The sequence below is a fragment of the Oncorhynchus gorbuscha genome, linkage group LG11 (assembly GCF_021184085.1).
Source record: "Oncorhynchus gorbuscha isolate QuinsamMale2020 ecotype Even-year linkage group LG11, OgorEven_v1.0, whole genome shotgun sequence".
Classification (NCBI taxonomy): domain Eukaryota; kingdom Metazoa; phylum Chordata; class Actinopteri; order Salmoniformes; family Salmonidae; genus Oncorhynchus; species Oncorhynchus gorbuscha.
The window spans coordinates 68,870,434-68,887,480 of NC_060183.1; the positions used below are offsets into that span (position 1 = coordinate 68,870,434).

The following is a 17,047-nucleotide window of genomic DNA, read 5'->3' on the forward strand; positions in this document are numbered from 1 at the left end:
CTGGGTGTGTGTACATCTCAGTGCCTTATTGTGAGTTAGCACACATATCAAACATTAGTGAACTGAACTCCCATAGACAGGAACATCCTCTGTAGTTTAGGGTTAGCGTGGGCTTAATAAGCTCTTATCGGTAAAGGGAGATGGAAAAAGGCATACATTTGGAACCAATAACGGTAAACACAGATCTCCTGATTTTACTACAAACAAATATTCAAGTACAGAAGCTACACATTATAGCAGCGGCTATGTCATTAAGACGGCACACGAACAGTGATTGTTCTATGTATTTTTCTTTTCATATTCTCTTGGGACGGTTTCCTGGACACAAATGAAGCTTAGCACTTAGGTTTAAAATGTGTCTGGGAAACAGGCCCTATATGTTTTAGTTGTTTTTAATTCAGTGTGATAAATCGCAGTAGGACAGAACCAATCAAGCCATGCGTCCTCCAATTTTTGACATGCCAAACAGCTGGAATGTGACAAAGACAAAGTAATGTCCACTCTAGGACAAAGGTGTGGCACAAAAACAAGAACTACAGAAACAAGCGCCTCCATATATCCCATTCCGTCTTTTTGTGCTACTTGATATTAGCCTGGTGAAAAAAAGAAGAGCAATTCAGTTTGGATCCAGGCTAACTTGAAATAACCCATGTTTTTGTTGTTACAAGTGTTAAAATGTCTAAATATGTTCAAAACAACCATCCAATTAATAAAAAATAAAAATACACTGTATAATAAAGATTCAAGGAGGCTTAAATATATTTTATTTTAATTACCTATTCATCTAAGTTAAAGATTGTTGCCTTTGGAAAGGTTTTGTGGCAATACATGAGCGTCTGCAGTATTTCATCTCCAGGCATAGTTCACACCAATTATCTTTTAGAGGATTAAAGATATTGGGAATCTTATCTTTAAAAACAGGTCAAACACACACACTGGAAGTTTCCATACACCTAGGTTGGAGTCATTAAAACTTGTTTTTCAACAACTCCACAAATTTCTTGTTCACAAACTATAGTTTTGGCATGTCCGTGAGGACACCTACTTTGTGCATGACAAGTAATTTTTCCCAACAATTGTTTACAGATTATTTAACTTATAATTCATTGTATCACAATTCCAGTGGGTCAGAAGTTTACATACACTAAGTTGATTGTGCCTTTAAACAGCTTGGAAAATTCCAGAAAATGTCATGGCTTCAGAAGCATCTGCTAATTGACATAATTTGATTCAATTGGTGGTGTACCTGTGGATGTATTTCAAGGCCTACCTTCAAACTCAGTGCCTCTTTGCTTGACATCATGGGAAAATCAAATCAGCCAAGACATCAAAAAAAAAAAAAAAAAATTGTAGACCACATGTCTGGTTCATCCTTGGGAGCAATTTCCAAACGCCTGAAGGTACCACGTTCATCTGTACAAACAATAGTACGCAAGTATAAATACCATGGGACCACGCAGCCATCATACCGCTCAGGAAGGAGAAACCTAGAAGTGAACGTACTTTGGTGCGAAAAGTGCAAATCAATCCCAGACAGCAGCAAATGACCTTGTGAAGATGCTGGAGGAAACGGGTGCAAAATGTAAATGTATATCCTCAGTAAAAACGAGTCCTATATCAACATAACCTGAATGGCCGCTCAGCAAGGAAGAAGCCAATGCTCCAAAACTGCCATAAAAAAGCCAGACTAGAGTTTGAACTGCACATGGGGACAAATATCATACTTTTTGGAGAAATGTCCTCTGGTCTGATGAAACAAAAATATAACTTTTTGGCCATAATGACCATCATCATGTTTGCAGGAAAAAGGGGGAGACTTGCAAGCCGAAGAACATCATCCCAACCGTGAAGCACATGGTGGCAGCATCATGTTGTGGGGGTGTAATGCTGCAGGAGGGACTGGTGCACTTCACAAAATAGATGGCATCATGAGGAGGAAAATTACATGGATATATTGAAGCAACATCTCAAGACATCAGTCAGAAAGTTAAAGCTTGGTCGCAAATGGGTCTTCCAAATGGACAATGACCCCAAGACTACTTCCAAAGTTGTGGTAAAATGGCTTAAGGACAACAAAGTAATGGTATTGGAGTGGCCATCACAAAGCCCTGACCTCAATCCAAAAGAAAATGTATGGGTAGAACTGAAAAAGCGTGTGCGAGCATGGAGGCCTACAAATCTGACACCAGCTCTGTCAGGAGGAATGGGACAAATTCACCCAACTTATTGTGGGAAGCTTGTGGAAGGCTACCCTAAAAGTTTAACCCAAGTTAAACAATTCAAAGGCAATTCTACCAAATACTAATTGAGTGTATGTAAACTTCTGACAAACTGGGAATGTGATGAAAGAAATAAAAGCTGAAATAAATCACTCTATTATTATTCTGACATATCACTTTATTAAAATAAAATGGTGATCCTAACTAACTTAAGACAGGGAATTTTTACTCCGATTATATGTCAGGAATTTAAAATGTAGTTGGCTAAGGTGTATGTAAACTTCCGACTTCAACTGTGTCGGTGTATGTACACATATACATATATATACAGTGCCTTGCGAAAGTATTCGGCCCCCTTGAACTTTGCGACCTTTTGCCACATTTCAGGCTTCAAACATAAAGATATAAAACTGTATTTTTTTGTGAAGAATCAACAACAAGTGGGACACAATCATGAAGTGGAACGACATTTATTGGATATTTCAAACTTTTTTAACAAATCAAAAACTGAAAAATTGGGCGTGCAAAATTATTCAGCCACTTTACTTTCAGTGCAGCAAACTCTCTCCAGAAGTTCAGTGAGGATCTCTGAATGATCCAATGTTGACCTAAATGACTAATGATGATAAATACAATCCACCTGTGTGTAATCAAGTCTCCGTATAAATGCACCTGCACTGTGATAGTCTCAGAGGTCCGTTAAAAGCGCAGAGAGCATCATGAAGAACAAGGAACACGCCCGGCAGGTCCGAGATACTGTTGTGAAGAAGTTTAAAGCCGGATTTGGATACAAAAATATTTCCCAAGCTTTAAACATCCCAAGGAGCACTGTGCAAGCGATAATATTGAAATGGAAGGAGTATCAGACCACTGCAAATCTACCAAGACCTGGCCGTCCCTCTACACTTTCAGCTCATACAAGGAGAAGACTGTTCAGAGATGCAGCCAAGAGGCCCATGATCACTCTGGATGAACTGCAGAGATCTACAGCTGAGGTGGGAGACTCTGTCCATAGGACAACAATCAGTTGTATATTGCACAAATCTGGCCTTTATGGAAGAGTGGCAAGAAGAAAGCCATTTCTTAAAGATATCCATAAAAAGTGTCGTTTAAAGTTTGCCACAAGCCACCTGGGAGACACACCAAACATGTGGAAGAAGGTGCTCTGGTCAGATGAAACCAAAATTGAACTTTTTGGCAACAATGCAAAACGTTATGTTTGGCATAAAAGCAACACAGCTCATCACCCTGAACACACCATCCCCACTGTCAAACATGGTGGTGGCAGCATCATGGTTTGAGCCTGCTTTTCTTCAGCAAGGACAGGGAAGATGGTTAAAATTGATGGGAAGATGGATGGAGCTAAATACAGGACCATTCTGGAAGAAAACCTGATGGAGTCTGCAAAAGACCTGAGACTGGGACGGAGATTTGTCTTCCAACAAGACAATGATCCAAAACATAAGGCAAAATCTACAATGGAATGGTTCAAAAATAAACATATCCAGGTGTTAGAATTGCCAAGTCAAAGTCCAGACCTGAATCCAATCGAGAATCTGTGGAAAGAACTGAAAACGGCTGTTCACAAATGCTCTCCATCCAACCTCACTGAGCTCGAGCTGTTTTGCAAGGAGGAATGGGAAAAAAAATTCAGTCTCTCGATGTGCAAAACTGATAGAGACATACCCCAAGCGACTTACAGCTGTAATCGCAGCAAAAGGTGGCGCTACAAAGTATAAGAGGGCTGAATAATTTTGCACGCCCAATTTTTCAGTTTTTGATTTGTTAAAAAAAGTTTGAAATATCCAATAAATATCGTTCCACTTCATGATTGTGTCCCACTTGTTGTTGATTCTTCACAAAAAAATACAGTTTTATATCTTTATGTTTGAAGCCTGAAATGTGGCAAAAGGTCGCAAAGTTCAAGGGGGCCGAATACTTTCGCAAGGCACTGTATGTACATATATATATATATATATACACATATAAATATGTGTACACACATACACATACATATATGTGTACACACATACACATATATACACACACACGTGTGTGTGATATATATATATGTATATACATATACACACACACACACACACACACACACACACACACACACACACACACACACACACACACACACACACACACACACACACACACACACACACACACACACACACACACACACACACACACACACACACACACACACACACACACACACACAGAGAAAGAAAAGGACTACACAATATTGAATACCCAGTGAAGTAATACATGAGGTGTTTAGTGGTATAAGTCTCCAGTAAACAAATACTATATCAGTACGTGATTGTGTGAGTCTACTACAGTATGCAGAATACATTTTCTGTCTGAACAAGTGCTTTTAATATGCCCTGCGAGGCAGACAAAATACTGCAACAATTACTCTGACCTGCAGAGTGAATCTGATTGGTTGGCTGGGCATAAAACTGTATTCCCACCCACCATGGGATACATTCAGGCAATCAACGACCTCAAGACTTTTGCACTTTACGGAGCCAAAAGAATAACACACCAAAACAAAAAGGAACAAAAAACATATTTTTTTCTTTAAGTTCTAACTTCACAGTATTTAACAAGAAAACAAACAATACATGTACACGTGGGTTATAGGTTAAGGGGAAAATCGTCCTGCAGGTATGTATGAGATAAAAGTTGAACTTTCAAAATAAAAGTCTGATATTGTATGTCAGCGAAATGGGGTAGTGAATAAATAAGAATTTCCTTAACTTTTTAGTTCAATTGAAATGCACCTCCCCCTGTCTAGTTTGGGATGTAAAAGGACCACCAACATGCAAGGAATCAAGCATTCCAAAACCTTGCATTCAAAACAGTCATTACAATCATCCTCAAAGATCATGCTTTTCACAAAAAAAGCAAACCAACAATAATAAAAAAACCACAGTACATAAAACTTTTTTTTCTCCTCTTTTTTTTTTTTACACAATTGCTTACTGTTGAGTTATGGATTGACAACCAACAAAGGTCATAGACAGACACATCTTCAAGACAGGAGGACTTGTGTTACAGTCCTAATAACAAAAGGGTGAACATTTTCAGCTAAAGCCCTGTATGCTGTTTCCATACCCCCCTCCCTTTGACACGGTTAAACAATATAGTCTTACGTTGCCACAATCGAGCCCAAGTACTGTTTTCACAAATGTGAGAAAGACAGAATTTGATATTTAAAACAATACGGGGTCAGGAAAGCTGATATTATGGCAGCTAGTAAAACATCCATGCACACAGAACACTTCACTTCCACACCACAGGACAGAGGCAGCCTGAGAGTTTACCTCAGAGTTTTAACATGTATGTAGCAGTGTTCAAGGTCTCTTTTTAGAATCACAACCAAAACCCTGCCACAGTATATGGATTCAACTAGATGAGAATATCAATATCAGACTTGTATGTTTCTATATTGTATGTATGTAAACCCAGTTCATGCTAGACACTGACTGGAAAACGTCTGGTAAACATAGGGGGTGGTGGGCGGACAGAAAACTGAAAAAGGACAAACTACATGTTTGTTTAAGAAACCTTATCACAAGGCTATGCAAGAAATACCACAACTATCTGATGACTCTACTGATGTACACCCTCCTTACCCACTTCCCACTGATGTAAGCATGCTACTTAGTTATTTTCCTGTTTTTAAGACAAGTCACTTTCAACCACAACAAATATAGAATCATATGCACTCTTTCTGTCTGACGTGTTTGACTGAATGGTTTATTCAACACAGCTTCTGACCTGCCATAAAAATACTGTTTATTACTCTATTACTTTAAATATGCCACTACCAATTTTTCTTTCATTAACTCAATGCAATTGCTTTGATTGATGACTACAATAAATGATAGCCTGCTATTGTTATTCGAAGATATGCAAAGGCCGTTTGTGTCCCCCCCGGCAGTTGAGGACAGCTGCTATGTTGTTTTCTTTGAGACTTTTAATGTCATTTCTATGCCTGCTACGCTATTTTATAACCACCCCCATATCAATTCTATGGTCGGTATCATTCTCTCTAGTTCTACACTCGCTCCCCCAACACTTATCTCTGAGTGGCACTTTCCGGTCGGTACGAATAGATTTAAAAGCTCTTAACTGAAATCGGACCCTCAATCAGCACTATCCCCCCCTGGTAAGTATAAAGTCATGATTTTACCACAACTAAACAACAGAAGCATTTACAAAGTTTTGCATTGTTTTTTTTCCTGCATTTTGATTCAAATGTCCACTCAGTAGTAGAGTCGCTGGAGAGCTCGAATGACAAAATAAAAAGAGAAAACAAAAATGGTTACGCTGACAATGTCTTTTCATTTCTGAATGAGATGTTGAAATTATTAAATAAATGTTTCCTCCCTTGATTAAGTTAGCCTGCTGGTTCCCCCGTGTCCCCCTCGCCTGTTGCTTGGGGGGCGTTGACTGCCTCTGCTGGCTAACACCTCCCTCCCACCCCGCCCGTCAAGAAGGTTGAGGAGGGTCCCGGTCCGTACCCCCCTCCCTCCCCAGCTGGCAGACCCTACCCCCAGTAAAGGGTAACATGTTCCCTGGGTATAAGAGGTTCCCCGTCAGTCGTCTCCCATAGTGAATGACCTGGAAACACAGAGTGAGAACAATATTATTAAGTAAGCCAAATTAGGAATAAACCTTCCCAATTTCGCTTGCTTATCATTTTGCTCAAATAAGGTGGCTAACAAACAGACACTAAAGTGCCTTGGATAGGATCTCTCGGCTCTATAATTAGATTTGACCATGGATGTGCAAAGTACCCCCTTGAACAGGTATGTTCCTATGGAAAGCATTACACCCCGTAGAAGGCCGCCAGCCGTTCCTTCAGAGGCAGTGGGAACTGGTCTGAGAAACGCCTCCAGTTATCCTCGCCCACCTGGTTCTTGAACCCATGGAGGATCTGAAAATATCAAACAACAATTAGCACAAAGCCACGCATGCACACATTGTGAATCAGGATATTCACTCCTTCCCCTTACACAGATCGGGCCTCGAGTCTACAAGACTACGTGGCAGAGTTATCAGTTTTTACCTTGCCGAACATGTCTCGCAGATCATCCTTTGGATTTACCCACGAGGCAACTGCATCACAGAAAAATATAAAGTCCTGGAGAAAATGAGAGTAAAGGTCTGCCTTGAGACAACAAGAGTTTCTCTGCAAACATCACTCACTCAGGGGCCATATAACCAGTAATGCAGTTCCTGTATTTTTCTTAGTCCTCAACTGATGGGCCATGAGAAGAAGAGAAGTGCAGTTCCTATGTTATACTCTAGAGGGCAGCAATGCCCGGGGGCCTCACCTGTACCACTCCTCCAGGGTTGACACTGATCATAGTGCAGATGCCTCGGAACGCCGAGTCTTTTTCCTCATTGTCTCTTATGTTCCTTAGAGAGGTGCACCTGTCAACAGGAACAGCCACGTTTTACACCAGGCCAGAGGGGCTGCCTTAAAGCAACTGCATAGCATTACAATTCAATACCCTTACAGCACTCTGAAATGACCATTGACTGTATTCAATAATGTAATTGAACTTGCATAGGTAAATCATATTACCTGTTAACACAATAAATTCCACTATGGATAAATAGAATACCTTCCAAAATATAAAAATACTACATATATTGCCTCAAGGTTTGTTGATTGTATGTATGGCAACTAAAAAAAGAAAAATAACCTATAATATATTTTTAAAAAGACAACTTGCCATTTTTACTTCATACTTGTGAATTCAATCTACAATAATTAATTTTAGACCTTTAGAAGATTTGATATTATCAGAACTACTTTCACCAAAGACTACTTCGGAAGGTACAAAATATTCTTGTGGGGAGAAAATTATTTCTCTCAGATAATTTAAAACAGTATCAGACTGGTGCATGCACATCAAACAAACCGGTCCTTCTGAAATGTTGTGTTAACGCACTTAACTATACACTTACGAGTAAGTCACTAAAAACGGTTTTATCACTTTTAAAATAACTTAACTTTGGCCCATATGGCATTTAGGTTAACCTTTACTATTGCACATTATAAATGCTAAATCTTTTTATATTAACTTTTTTTCTTAAAGGAAGTTGAGGAATTCTGGGATAGGAACATGCAGCTGGATGACTAGTGGACGGGGGGGGGGGTGCTCTGAGAATGCTTTGGGAAATTTTTTGTGGTATGCTTTGGGAATTTTAGGGAAGCCTTTTGTTTTCCCCTTCTGAACCAGCAGGCATGTGACAATCGAATCCCATGCACTAATTAGTAGTTAGCGACAATTAACAATGACAAACTGTAAAATAAATAAACCAGTAATGTATAAAATACATGAAGGTGCTACTGAAGCAAAATACATCACAGACAGAGGACCTAAAAGAGGACTGGATTAGTCACATGGTTGGCAATGATTACGGACTGATTCAGGAGAAACAGAAAATACTTATTTCAGAAAGAAAGAGACGGAGGAAGAGAGAAAGACAGAGACAGGGAAGAAGAGAGAGACAGGAAGAGACAGACATGAGGAAAGAGGATAGGAATATGAATTAAATAAAAGATTGAATAATACACACCAGGGTCTTATAAACTGCTGTAGCATGGGTGCCACCTCTTGAGGACAAACGTAACCAAGACGACCAATTGTTATTGCTAAGGTAACGCAATCACGGTTATACACCACCAAACGCCAACCAAGACATGAGCAATGAGGAGAAAAAATAAAGAAAAAACAAACAACTCAGAAACATAAATCAACAGAATCCATGTATGATAATAAACAGAAGAATTCACTAGTGTTGATTATTACTGCCCCGTGTAGACAATAGTATGGCACTAAAAACAAACACCTCGTTTAAGGGAGAACACTTTGACAACACAATATCAATCAAACAGCAACATGCCTGCTCGGACGTCAGAAATATCAATGTTGAAATGGCCTCTGTTCTCTTACGACAAACTCCCCTTTCCAAAATGTTAAATTAAATGTTCTTCGTCTAACTTTAAAGTGTAAAGTCATTAGTTAGCCAAATGCCAGTATGGAATGTTTACAAGGTTCTTATTCTTCTCAAAGTTGGCAGCTGGGAATTGAGCTTTCAGAGGTTTCTCCCTTAAAACTCACAAAAAGGTTAATCTTTCCATAAGAAACAGAAAAACGTTTCTTCTTTTTTTGGTTGTACAGAAATGACCAACTACATGGGAGGAGACTAGTATCCGGTACAGCAGGTTCTTATGAGGAGACAGAGAGGAGGACCTACGTTTAAGAGACACAAAACTATGCAACATTCTCATTAAGAAACAGGCATTTATGAACAGTCCAATGAGACATGCAGAAAGCAGATGATAGGCTCATTAGAAATAAAGTTCAGTGCAGGATAGGCTCATTGGCTGCAAATGAGGATGGAGGGGAGGGGTTATAGCTATACAGTGCCTTCAGAAAGTACTCATACCCTTCGACTTTCTCATTTGTTGTGTTACAGCCTGTATTCAAAATGTATTCAATTGTTTGTTTTTCCTCACCCATCTACACACAATACCTCATAACGACAACATTAAAAAGTTATTTATTTTTATGTTTGCAAATGTATTGAAAATTAAACACAGAAATATTAAGAATTCACACTCCTGAGTCAATACTAGAAGCACCTTTGGCAGCGATTACAGCTGTGAGTCTTTCTAGGTATTTCTCTAAGAGCTTTCCACACCTGGATTGTGCAACATCTGCCCATTATCCTTTTAAAAAATATGTCAAGCTTTAGCAAGTTGGTTGTTGATCATTGCTAGACAAACATTTGCAGGTCTTGCAATAGATTTTTCAAAGTCAAAACTAACTTGGCCACTCAGGAACATTCAGTGTCTTCTTGATAAGCAACTCCAGTGTAGATTTGGAATTGTGTTTTAGGTTCTTGTCCTGCTGAAAGGTGAATTCATCTCCCAGTGTCTGGTGGAAAGCAGACTGAACCAGATTTACTCCAGGATTTCCACCTGTGCTTAGCTTCATTCCACTTAATTTTTTATCCCGAAAAACTCCCCAACAATTACAAGCATACCCATAACACGATGGAGCAACTATGCTTGAAAATATGGAGAGTGGTATTAAGTAATGTGTTGTATTGGATTTGCACGTTGTACTCAGGACAAAAAGTTAATTGCTTTTCCACATTTGTAGCAGTATTAATTTAGTGCCTTGTTGGAAACAGGATGCATGTTTTGGAATATTTGTATTATTTTCACTGTCAATTAGGTTAGTATTGTGGAATAACTACAATGTTGTTGAGGCATCATCAGTTTTCTCCTGTCACAGCCATTAAATTCTGTACATGTTTTAAAGTCTCCATTGACCTCATGGTGAAATCCATGAGCGGTGTCCTTCCTCTCCGGCAACTGAGTTGGGAAGGACAACTGCATCTTTGTAGTGACTTGGTTTATTGACACACCATCTAAAGTGTAATTAATACCAGACCAGTGACCAAAAAAATCTATTTTAAATGCAGGCTGTAACACAACAAAATGTGGAAAACAAGGGGTGTGAATACTTTCTGAAGGCACTGTATATGGCCTCAAACCCCATCCACCTCAACAGTGTTGATGTGACTTTATACTGTATGTGTGTTTTAAAGTGCTTTGAAGGATCAAATTGGTGAGCTATAAGAGAATCAAAATGAATACATTTTCTGAATGTTTTGAGGTTAGCTGAAAATGAAGATTAGGAGAGTTCTTGTATGAAACAACCCAAAGGAAACCAAGTTGATTATGTTTTGATTTATCATACTAAAATAGAATGGCAGTGGACTGAGCTGAACAGCATAGCCCTATGGCTCCATCAATCCATCACCTATCCTGCATCAAACGTTTGCCATCCTTTAACTAAACATTCAACATATATTGGCAGATATGCATTCACATTTAAAAGAAAAACCAACTAAAAACAACAAATAAACTGACAAACAAACAGGAACAACATCTACAAATTCCCTAGTTTTACTGGGGGGGGGGGGGTGTAGTGGGGTTAGGCAGGTTACACTTCACCCTCATTTTGGCTCAGTTTGGGTTCTAGTTTCAAGTCGGCGGCCATTGTGGATCACCCAAACACGGTTTCCAATTCGACTAGAGCATCTAAATAAAAGCAGAGTGTAACCAAAGGTTTGTTTTATAAGTATAGGCGCTATAACATTTCTCTCAACACCCCAAAAAAGGTTTAGGATGGGATTAGCTCTTTCCTCAGTCAGCAAAGACGACTAGTTATTATTATTATTATTATTGATGATCATCATCATCATCAGAGTGTTCAGTAAACATTCAGTTTGTCAAATTAACCGTATGAAAACTCTTGAAGCATTTAGCTATACACTCCACTGTCTCAGTTAAGACCTTATGGTCACCTATTGATGCTGCTCAACACTTCAACTTCACTTCAAGGGAAATAAAGCTAGAAAAATCTGACAACCAACAGTGCAACAGAATCAATCCATTTCAGTTAATAATGCCAAGACTGTACACTTACAGGGTTTGCTCGGTTTTGGCATTTCCCCAGATTCTTACTCCATGAGGAACAAATACTTAATCTGTCACTCTTTCTCCCCTCCTTTCTTTCCCTCTTTCCACCTCAGCCACATTTCATTTCTTTCAGCAGGGATCCAACAGCCCATAAACACAGCCTCTAAGCCATAGATCATTGGGTCCAAATAGTTGGGATGTTTGGTTGAAACCGGCAAAACCTGTAAGGCCCAGAGCATGGGGAGGCTTTCAGATGGAGATTAATGGCCTCCACTCCAGTCAGAGGGTGTCCCAATAACGTCTCCTTCTTCCTGAAGTCTGCACTCGTTCACTACTCCCCAGACATTTAAAAGCATTGGATTGGTGTTGGCATGGGCAACGAGGAGTTTTCATATACCAGTAATTTCCCTTCAAATCCATGAAGGGAATTGAACGAGTGCACACTTTGGGAGAAAGGAGATTTCATTGGGGCGCACCCAGAGTGGCCCTGACTGACTGTGCTGTGTAACATCTCCCTGTGTGGATGGCAGGTTCAGCACAGCCTGCAGCGCCACCTTGTGGTGGTACCTGTGTTCTCCAGCAGGGTCTTTGGGGTGTTGGGCCTGTTGATGATCTCAACCAGCTGGTGCAGCACCATGGTCACATAGGGCTGCATCTCAGCCCCTGGGGAGAGGGGAAGGGAGGTCAGGGAGGTGTAACACACATTCATGAGAATGTATCCAAGCTGGTATGTGTGACCTCTTTCTGACAATTTCCAGACACTCACCCATTTGTATAGATATCTCTCCGATTGCCCACGTTGCATTGTTGCACACTGATATCAACTCTGGGTTCAGATTAGTGCCTAGTATAGGCATGAAATCAGCTGCACAGAAGAGAAAGAGATAGAAGCTTAAATCATTGGTAACTGATAACCTGTCATTCAGACTACTACACACATCTTGTATATCAGCCGGTTTGTTACTGCCAGTCTGGTGTAAGAGAATAGAGTATCAGGCTGTGTGTTACTGCCAGTCTGGGGTAAGAGAATAGAGTATCAGGCTGTGTGTTACTGCCAGTCTGGTGTAAGAGAATAGAGTATCAGGCTGTGTGTTACTGCCAGTCTGGTGTAAGAGAATAGAGTATCAGGCTGTGTGTTACTGCCAGTCTGGGGTAAGAGAATAGAGTATCAGGCTGTGTGTTACTGCCAGTCTGGGGTAAGAGAATAGAGTATCAGGCTGTGTGTTACTGCCAGTCTGGGGTAAGAGAATAGAGTATCAGGCTGTGTGTTACTGCCAGTCTGGGGTAAGAGAATAGAGTATCAGGCTGTGTGTTACTGCCAGTCTGGGGTAAGAGAATAGAGTATCAGGCTGTGTGTTACTGCCAGTCTGGTGTAAGAGAATAGAGTATCAGGCTGTGTGTTACTGCCAGTCTGGGGTAAGAGAATAGAGTATCAGGCTGTGTGTTACTGCCAGTCTGGGGTAAGAGAATAGAGTATCAGGCTGTGTGTTACTGCCAGTCTGGTGTAAGAGAATAGAGTATCAGGCTGTGTGTTACTGCCAGTCTGGGGTAAGAGAATAGAGTATCGGGCTGTGTGTTACTGGCAGTCTGGTGTAAGAGAATAGAGTATCAGGCTGTGTGTTACTGCCAGTCTGGTGTAAGAGAATAGAGTATCAGGCTGTGTGTTACTGCCAGTCTGGGGTAAGAGAATAGAGTATCAGGCTGTGTGTTACTGCCAGTCTGGGGTAAGAGAATAGAGTATCAGGCTGTGTGTTACTGCCAGTCTGGGGTAAGAGAATAGAATATCAGGCTGTGTGTTACTGCCAGTCTGGGGTAAGAGAATAGAGTATCAGGCTGTGTGTTACTGCCAGTCTGGTGTAAGAGAATAGAGTACGTACCGATGCATGGCTTTACATGCTGGAAACAAGCTTTAGTCAGGTCACCCAGCAGAGCAAAGGAGCTCTGCCGCACCTCCGGCATTTTGTCCTAAGAGAGATAGAGAGGACAGAGAGAGCGATAGGGAGACAGAGAGAGTCATGACTCACGGACCTGAGAGATTAACTATGTCAGGGTTGGTTGAACTGTAACACTGAGATCACTGGTTGGTTGATTGATCTGTAACACTGCAAGATCACTGGTTGGTTGGTTGATCTGTAACACTGCAAGATCATTGGTTGGTTGGTTGATCTGTAACACTGAGGTCACTGGTTGGTTACCTGCATGCACTGGTACATGAGCGTGAGGATGTTGCTACGGGCAACCAACTGCTCAATGTTGCCGCCCAACCCCTCGGCCAGTCCACTGAGCAGGTCCAGAGCCACAATCATAAAGTCCTTATCAGGAGCCTCGTACTGGTCTGGCTGGGACTGGTGGAGCTGGATGGAGAGACAGAGGGGAGGGAGACAGGAAAAGGGAGCAGTAAACAAGGGAGACAGACGATAGAATATATGGTAGAGGAAGAGAGAGAGGGGAGGTAGTGTGACAGAGGGTGATGGAAAGAGGAGAGAGTGTGGATTAGATTTGGGAAAATAGTTATTTGAAATAATTAGATTCCACATTCCGCAAGCACGAAATCCAACCGCGAGAAGATAATCCCCAAATGTTCTCATACACACACTATCTGTGCCAAAACCCTTCTCTGTGGTGTGTTCAGTGCCAACTCACACAGCCAGCTGGCACAAACAATATGATGTTTACAGGCAAGAAAGCAAGCACTAAACAAATGCTCCCTCACGCAACAGTGTCTCTCACACCCCCTTGTCCCTCACACAACAGTGTCTCACACCTCCGTGTCCCTCACACAACAGTGTCTCACACCCCCGTGTCCCTCACACAACAGTCTCTCACACCCCCGTGTCCCTCACACAACAGTCTCTCACACCCCCGTGTCCCTCACACAACAGTCTCTCACACCCCCGTGTCCCTCACACAACAGTCTCTCACACCCCCATGTCCCTCACACAACAGTCTCTCACACCCCCGTGTCCCTCACACAACAGTGTCTCACACCCCCGTGTCTCACACCACAGTGTCTCACACCCCTGTGTCCCTAACGCAAGCTGTGTCACTCACACACACCCATGACCCTTACACAACAGTGTCTCACAGATCCCTGTGTCCCTCACACAACAGTGTCTCACACACCCCCGTGTCCCTCACACAACAACGGACGTGTGTGTCTCACCATGGCCTGAGCAAGGGTCTTCTGCACCAGGTTGACACAGCGCTGGTACACAGGCTCACAGTAAGGCAGGAAACCACTCTGGAGAGATGTGGCTACTGACGACAGGCACTGAGAGATGGAGGGGGAGCAAGAGATGGGGGGATTCAGAGAAGAGAGAAGGTGATGTGACAAGAGAGAGGATAAAAGAGGAAGAAATAATTTGGGCCTGAAAAGCATGCCCAAATAAACCTGCCGTCTACTCAGGCCCAGAAGATAGGATATGCATATAATTAGTAGATTTGGATAGAAAACACTCTAAAGTTTCCAAAAGTGTTAAAATAATATCTGAGTATAACAGAACTGATTTGGCAGGCGAAAACCTTCCATTCAGGAAGTAGTTTTCTATTCAATGCCATTACAGTATCCATTGACTTAGGACTCAGTTCCTATGCCTTCCACTAGATGTCAACAGTCTTTAGAAATAGTTTCAGGCTTGTATTCTGAAAAATGAGGGAGTAGGAGCAGTCTGAATGAGTGGACCCTGCCGGGTTACAGAGCTTTTTCATGCGAGCGACCGAGAGAGTGCCTTTCTTCTTCTTTACCCACTTTTCTCCCCAATTTCATGGTATCCAATTGTTAGTAATTACTGCATCGCAGCGCTATCTGCGCCACCAGAGACTCTGGGTTCACGCCCAGGCTCTGTCGCACCCGGCCGCGTCCGTTAGGTCCGTGGGGCGACGCACAATTGGCCTAGCGTCGTCCACGTACGGGCTTGTCTCATCGCTACAACTCCCGTACGGGCTCGAGAAAGACGAAGGTTGAAAGCCATGCGTCCGCCGATACACAACCCAAACAAGCCGCACTGCTTCTTAACACAGAGCGCCTCCAACCCGGAAACCAGCCGCACCAATGTGTCGGAGGAAACACCGTGCACCTGAACACCTTGGCTAGCACGCACAGCGCCTGGCCCGCCACAGGAGTCGAGTCGCTGGTGCGCGATGAGACAAGGATATCCCTACCGGCCAAACCCTCCCTAACATGGACGACGCTAGGCCAATTGTGCGTCGCCCCACGGACCTAACGGACGCGGCCGGGTGCGACAGAGCCTGGGCGTGAACCCAGAGTCTCTGGTGGCGCAGATAGCGCTGCGATGCAGTACCCTAGACCACTTCGCCACCCGGGAGGCCAAGAATGCCTTTCTTGTTTACCTTTTATATTGACGACGTTATTGTCCGGTTGAAATATTATTGATTATTTAGGCTAAAAATAACCTGAGGATTGAATATAAACATAATTTGACATGTTTCTATGGACTTTACGGATGCAATTTGGATTTTTTGTCTGCCTGTTATGACTGCGTTTGAGCCTGTGGATTACTGAAGAAATCGCGCAAACAAAACAGAGGTTTTCAGATATAAATAGAGACTTTATTGAACAAAAGGAACATTTATTGAATAAATTAATGTCTTCTGAGTGCAAACATATGAAGATCATCAAAGGTAAGTGATTAATTTTATCTCTATTTCTGACTTGTGTAACTCTTCTACTTGGCTGGTTACTGTTTGTAAATGATTTGTCTGCTGGGCTATGTCCTCAAATAATCGTATGGTATGCTTTCGCCGTAAAGCATCTTTGAAATCTGACACCGTAGTTGGATTCACAAGAAATTCATCTTTAAACCTATGTAAATTAGTTGTATCTTTTCTGAATTTTTATAATGAGTATTTCTGTATTTGAATTTGGCGCTCTGCAATCTCACTGGATGTTGGCCAGGAGAGGTTAAAGGTAGTAACTAATTGTTTAACCTTTTGCGTGTAGGGGGCAGTATTTTCGTTTTTCGCTAAAAAACGTACCCATTTGAAACGGCCTATTGTTCAGCCCCAGAAACTAGAATATGCATATAATCAGATTAGGATAGAAAACACTCTAAAATTTCCAAAACTGTAAAAATATTGTCTGTGAGTGTAACAGAACTGATATTGCAGGCGAAAACCCGAGGAAAATCCAATCAGGAAGTGCCTCTTATTTTGAAACCTCTCTGTTCCTATGCCTTCCTATCCTCCATTTAAAGGGATATCAACCAGATTCATTTTTCTATGGCTTCCCTAAGGTGTCAACAGTCGTTAGACATAGTTTCAGGCTTTTATTTTG

General features: G+C 41.6%; 1 protein-coding gene across 4 annotated transcripts in view; it reads right to left on the reverse strand.

Annotated features, from left to right (window-relative positions):
* Positions 1–4,800: 4,800 nt before the first annotated feature.
* Positions 4,801–17,047, reverse strand: part of LOC123989315 (transportin-1-like) — a 58,419-nt gene continuing 46,172 nt past the window's right edge. For 3 of the 4 annotated variants that reach the window (XM_046290244.1, XM_046290243.1, XM_046290245.1), the window contains 10 exons: positions 14,918–15,025; positions 13,950–14,108; positions 13,632–13,719; positions 12,521–12,619; positions 12,322–12,417; positions 8,835–8,910; positions 7,580–7,679; positions 7,312–7,386; positions 7,040–7,179; positions 4,801–6,863 (listed from right to left, as the gene is read on the reverse strand). In XM_046290244.1, the coding sequence (XP_046146200.1) occupies positions 7,072–7,179; positions 7,312–7,386; positions 7,580–7,679; positions 8,835–8,910; positions 12,322–12,417; positions 12,521–12,619; positions 13,632–13,719; positions 13,950–14,108; positions 14,918–15,025 (909 nt within the window). In that variant the 3' untranslated portion in view covers positions 4,801–6,863; positions 7,040–7,071. Of the gene's footprint in view, positions 6,864–7,039; positions 7,180–7,311; positions 7,387–7,579; positions 7,680–8,834; positions 8,911–12,321; positions 12,418–12,520; positions 12,620–13,631; positions 13,720–13,949; positions 14,109–14,917; positions 15,026–17,047 lie in introns of those variants that run through there. The other variant, XR_006830552.1, reaches the window with a different exon arrangement.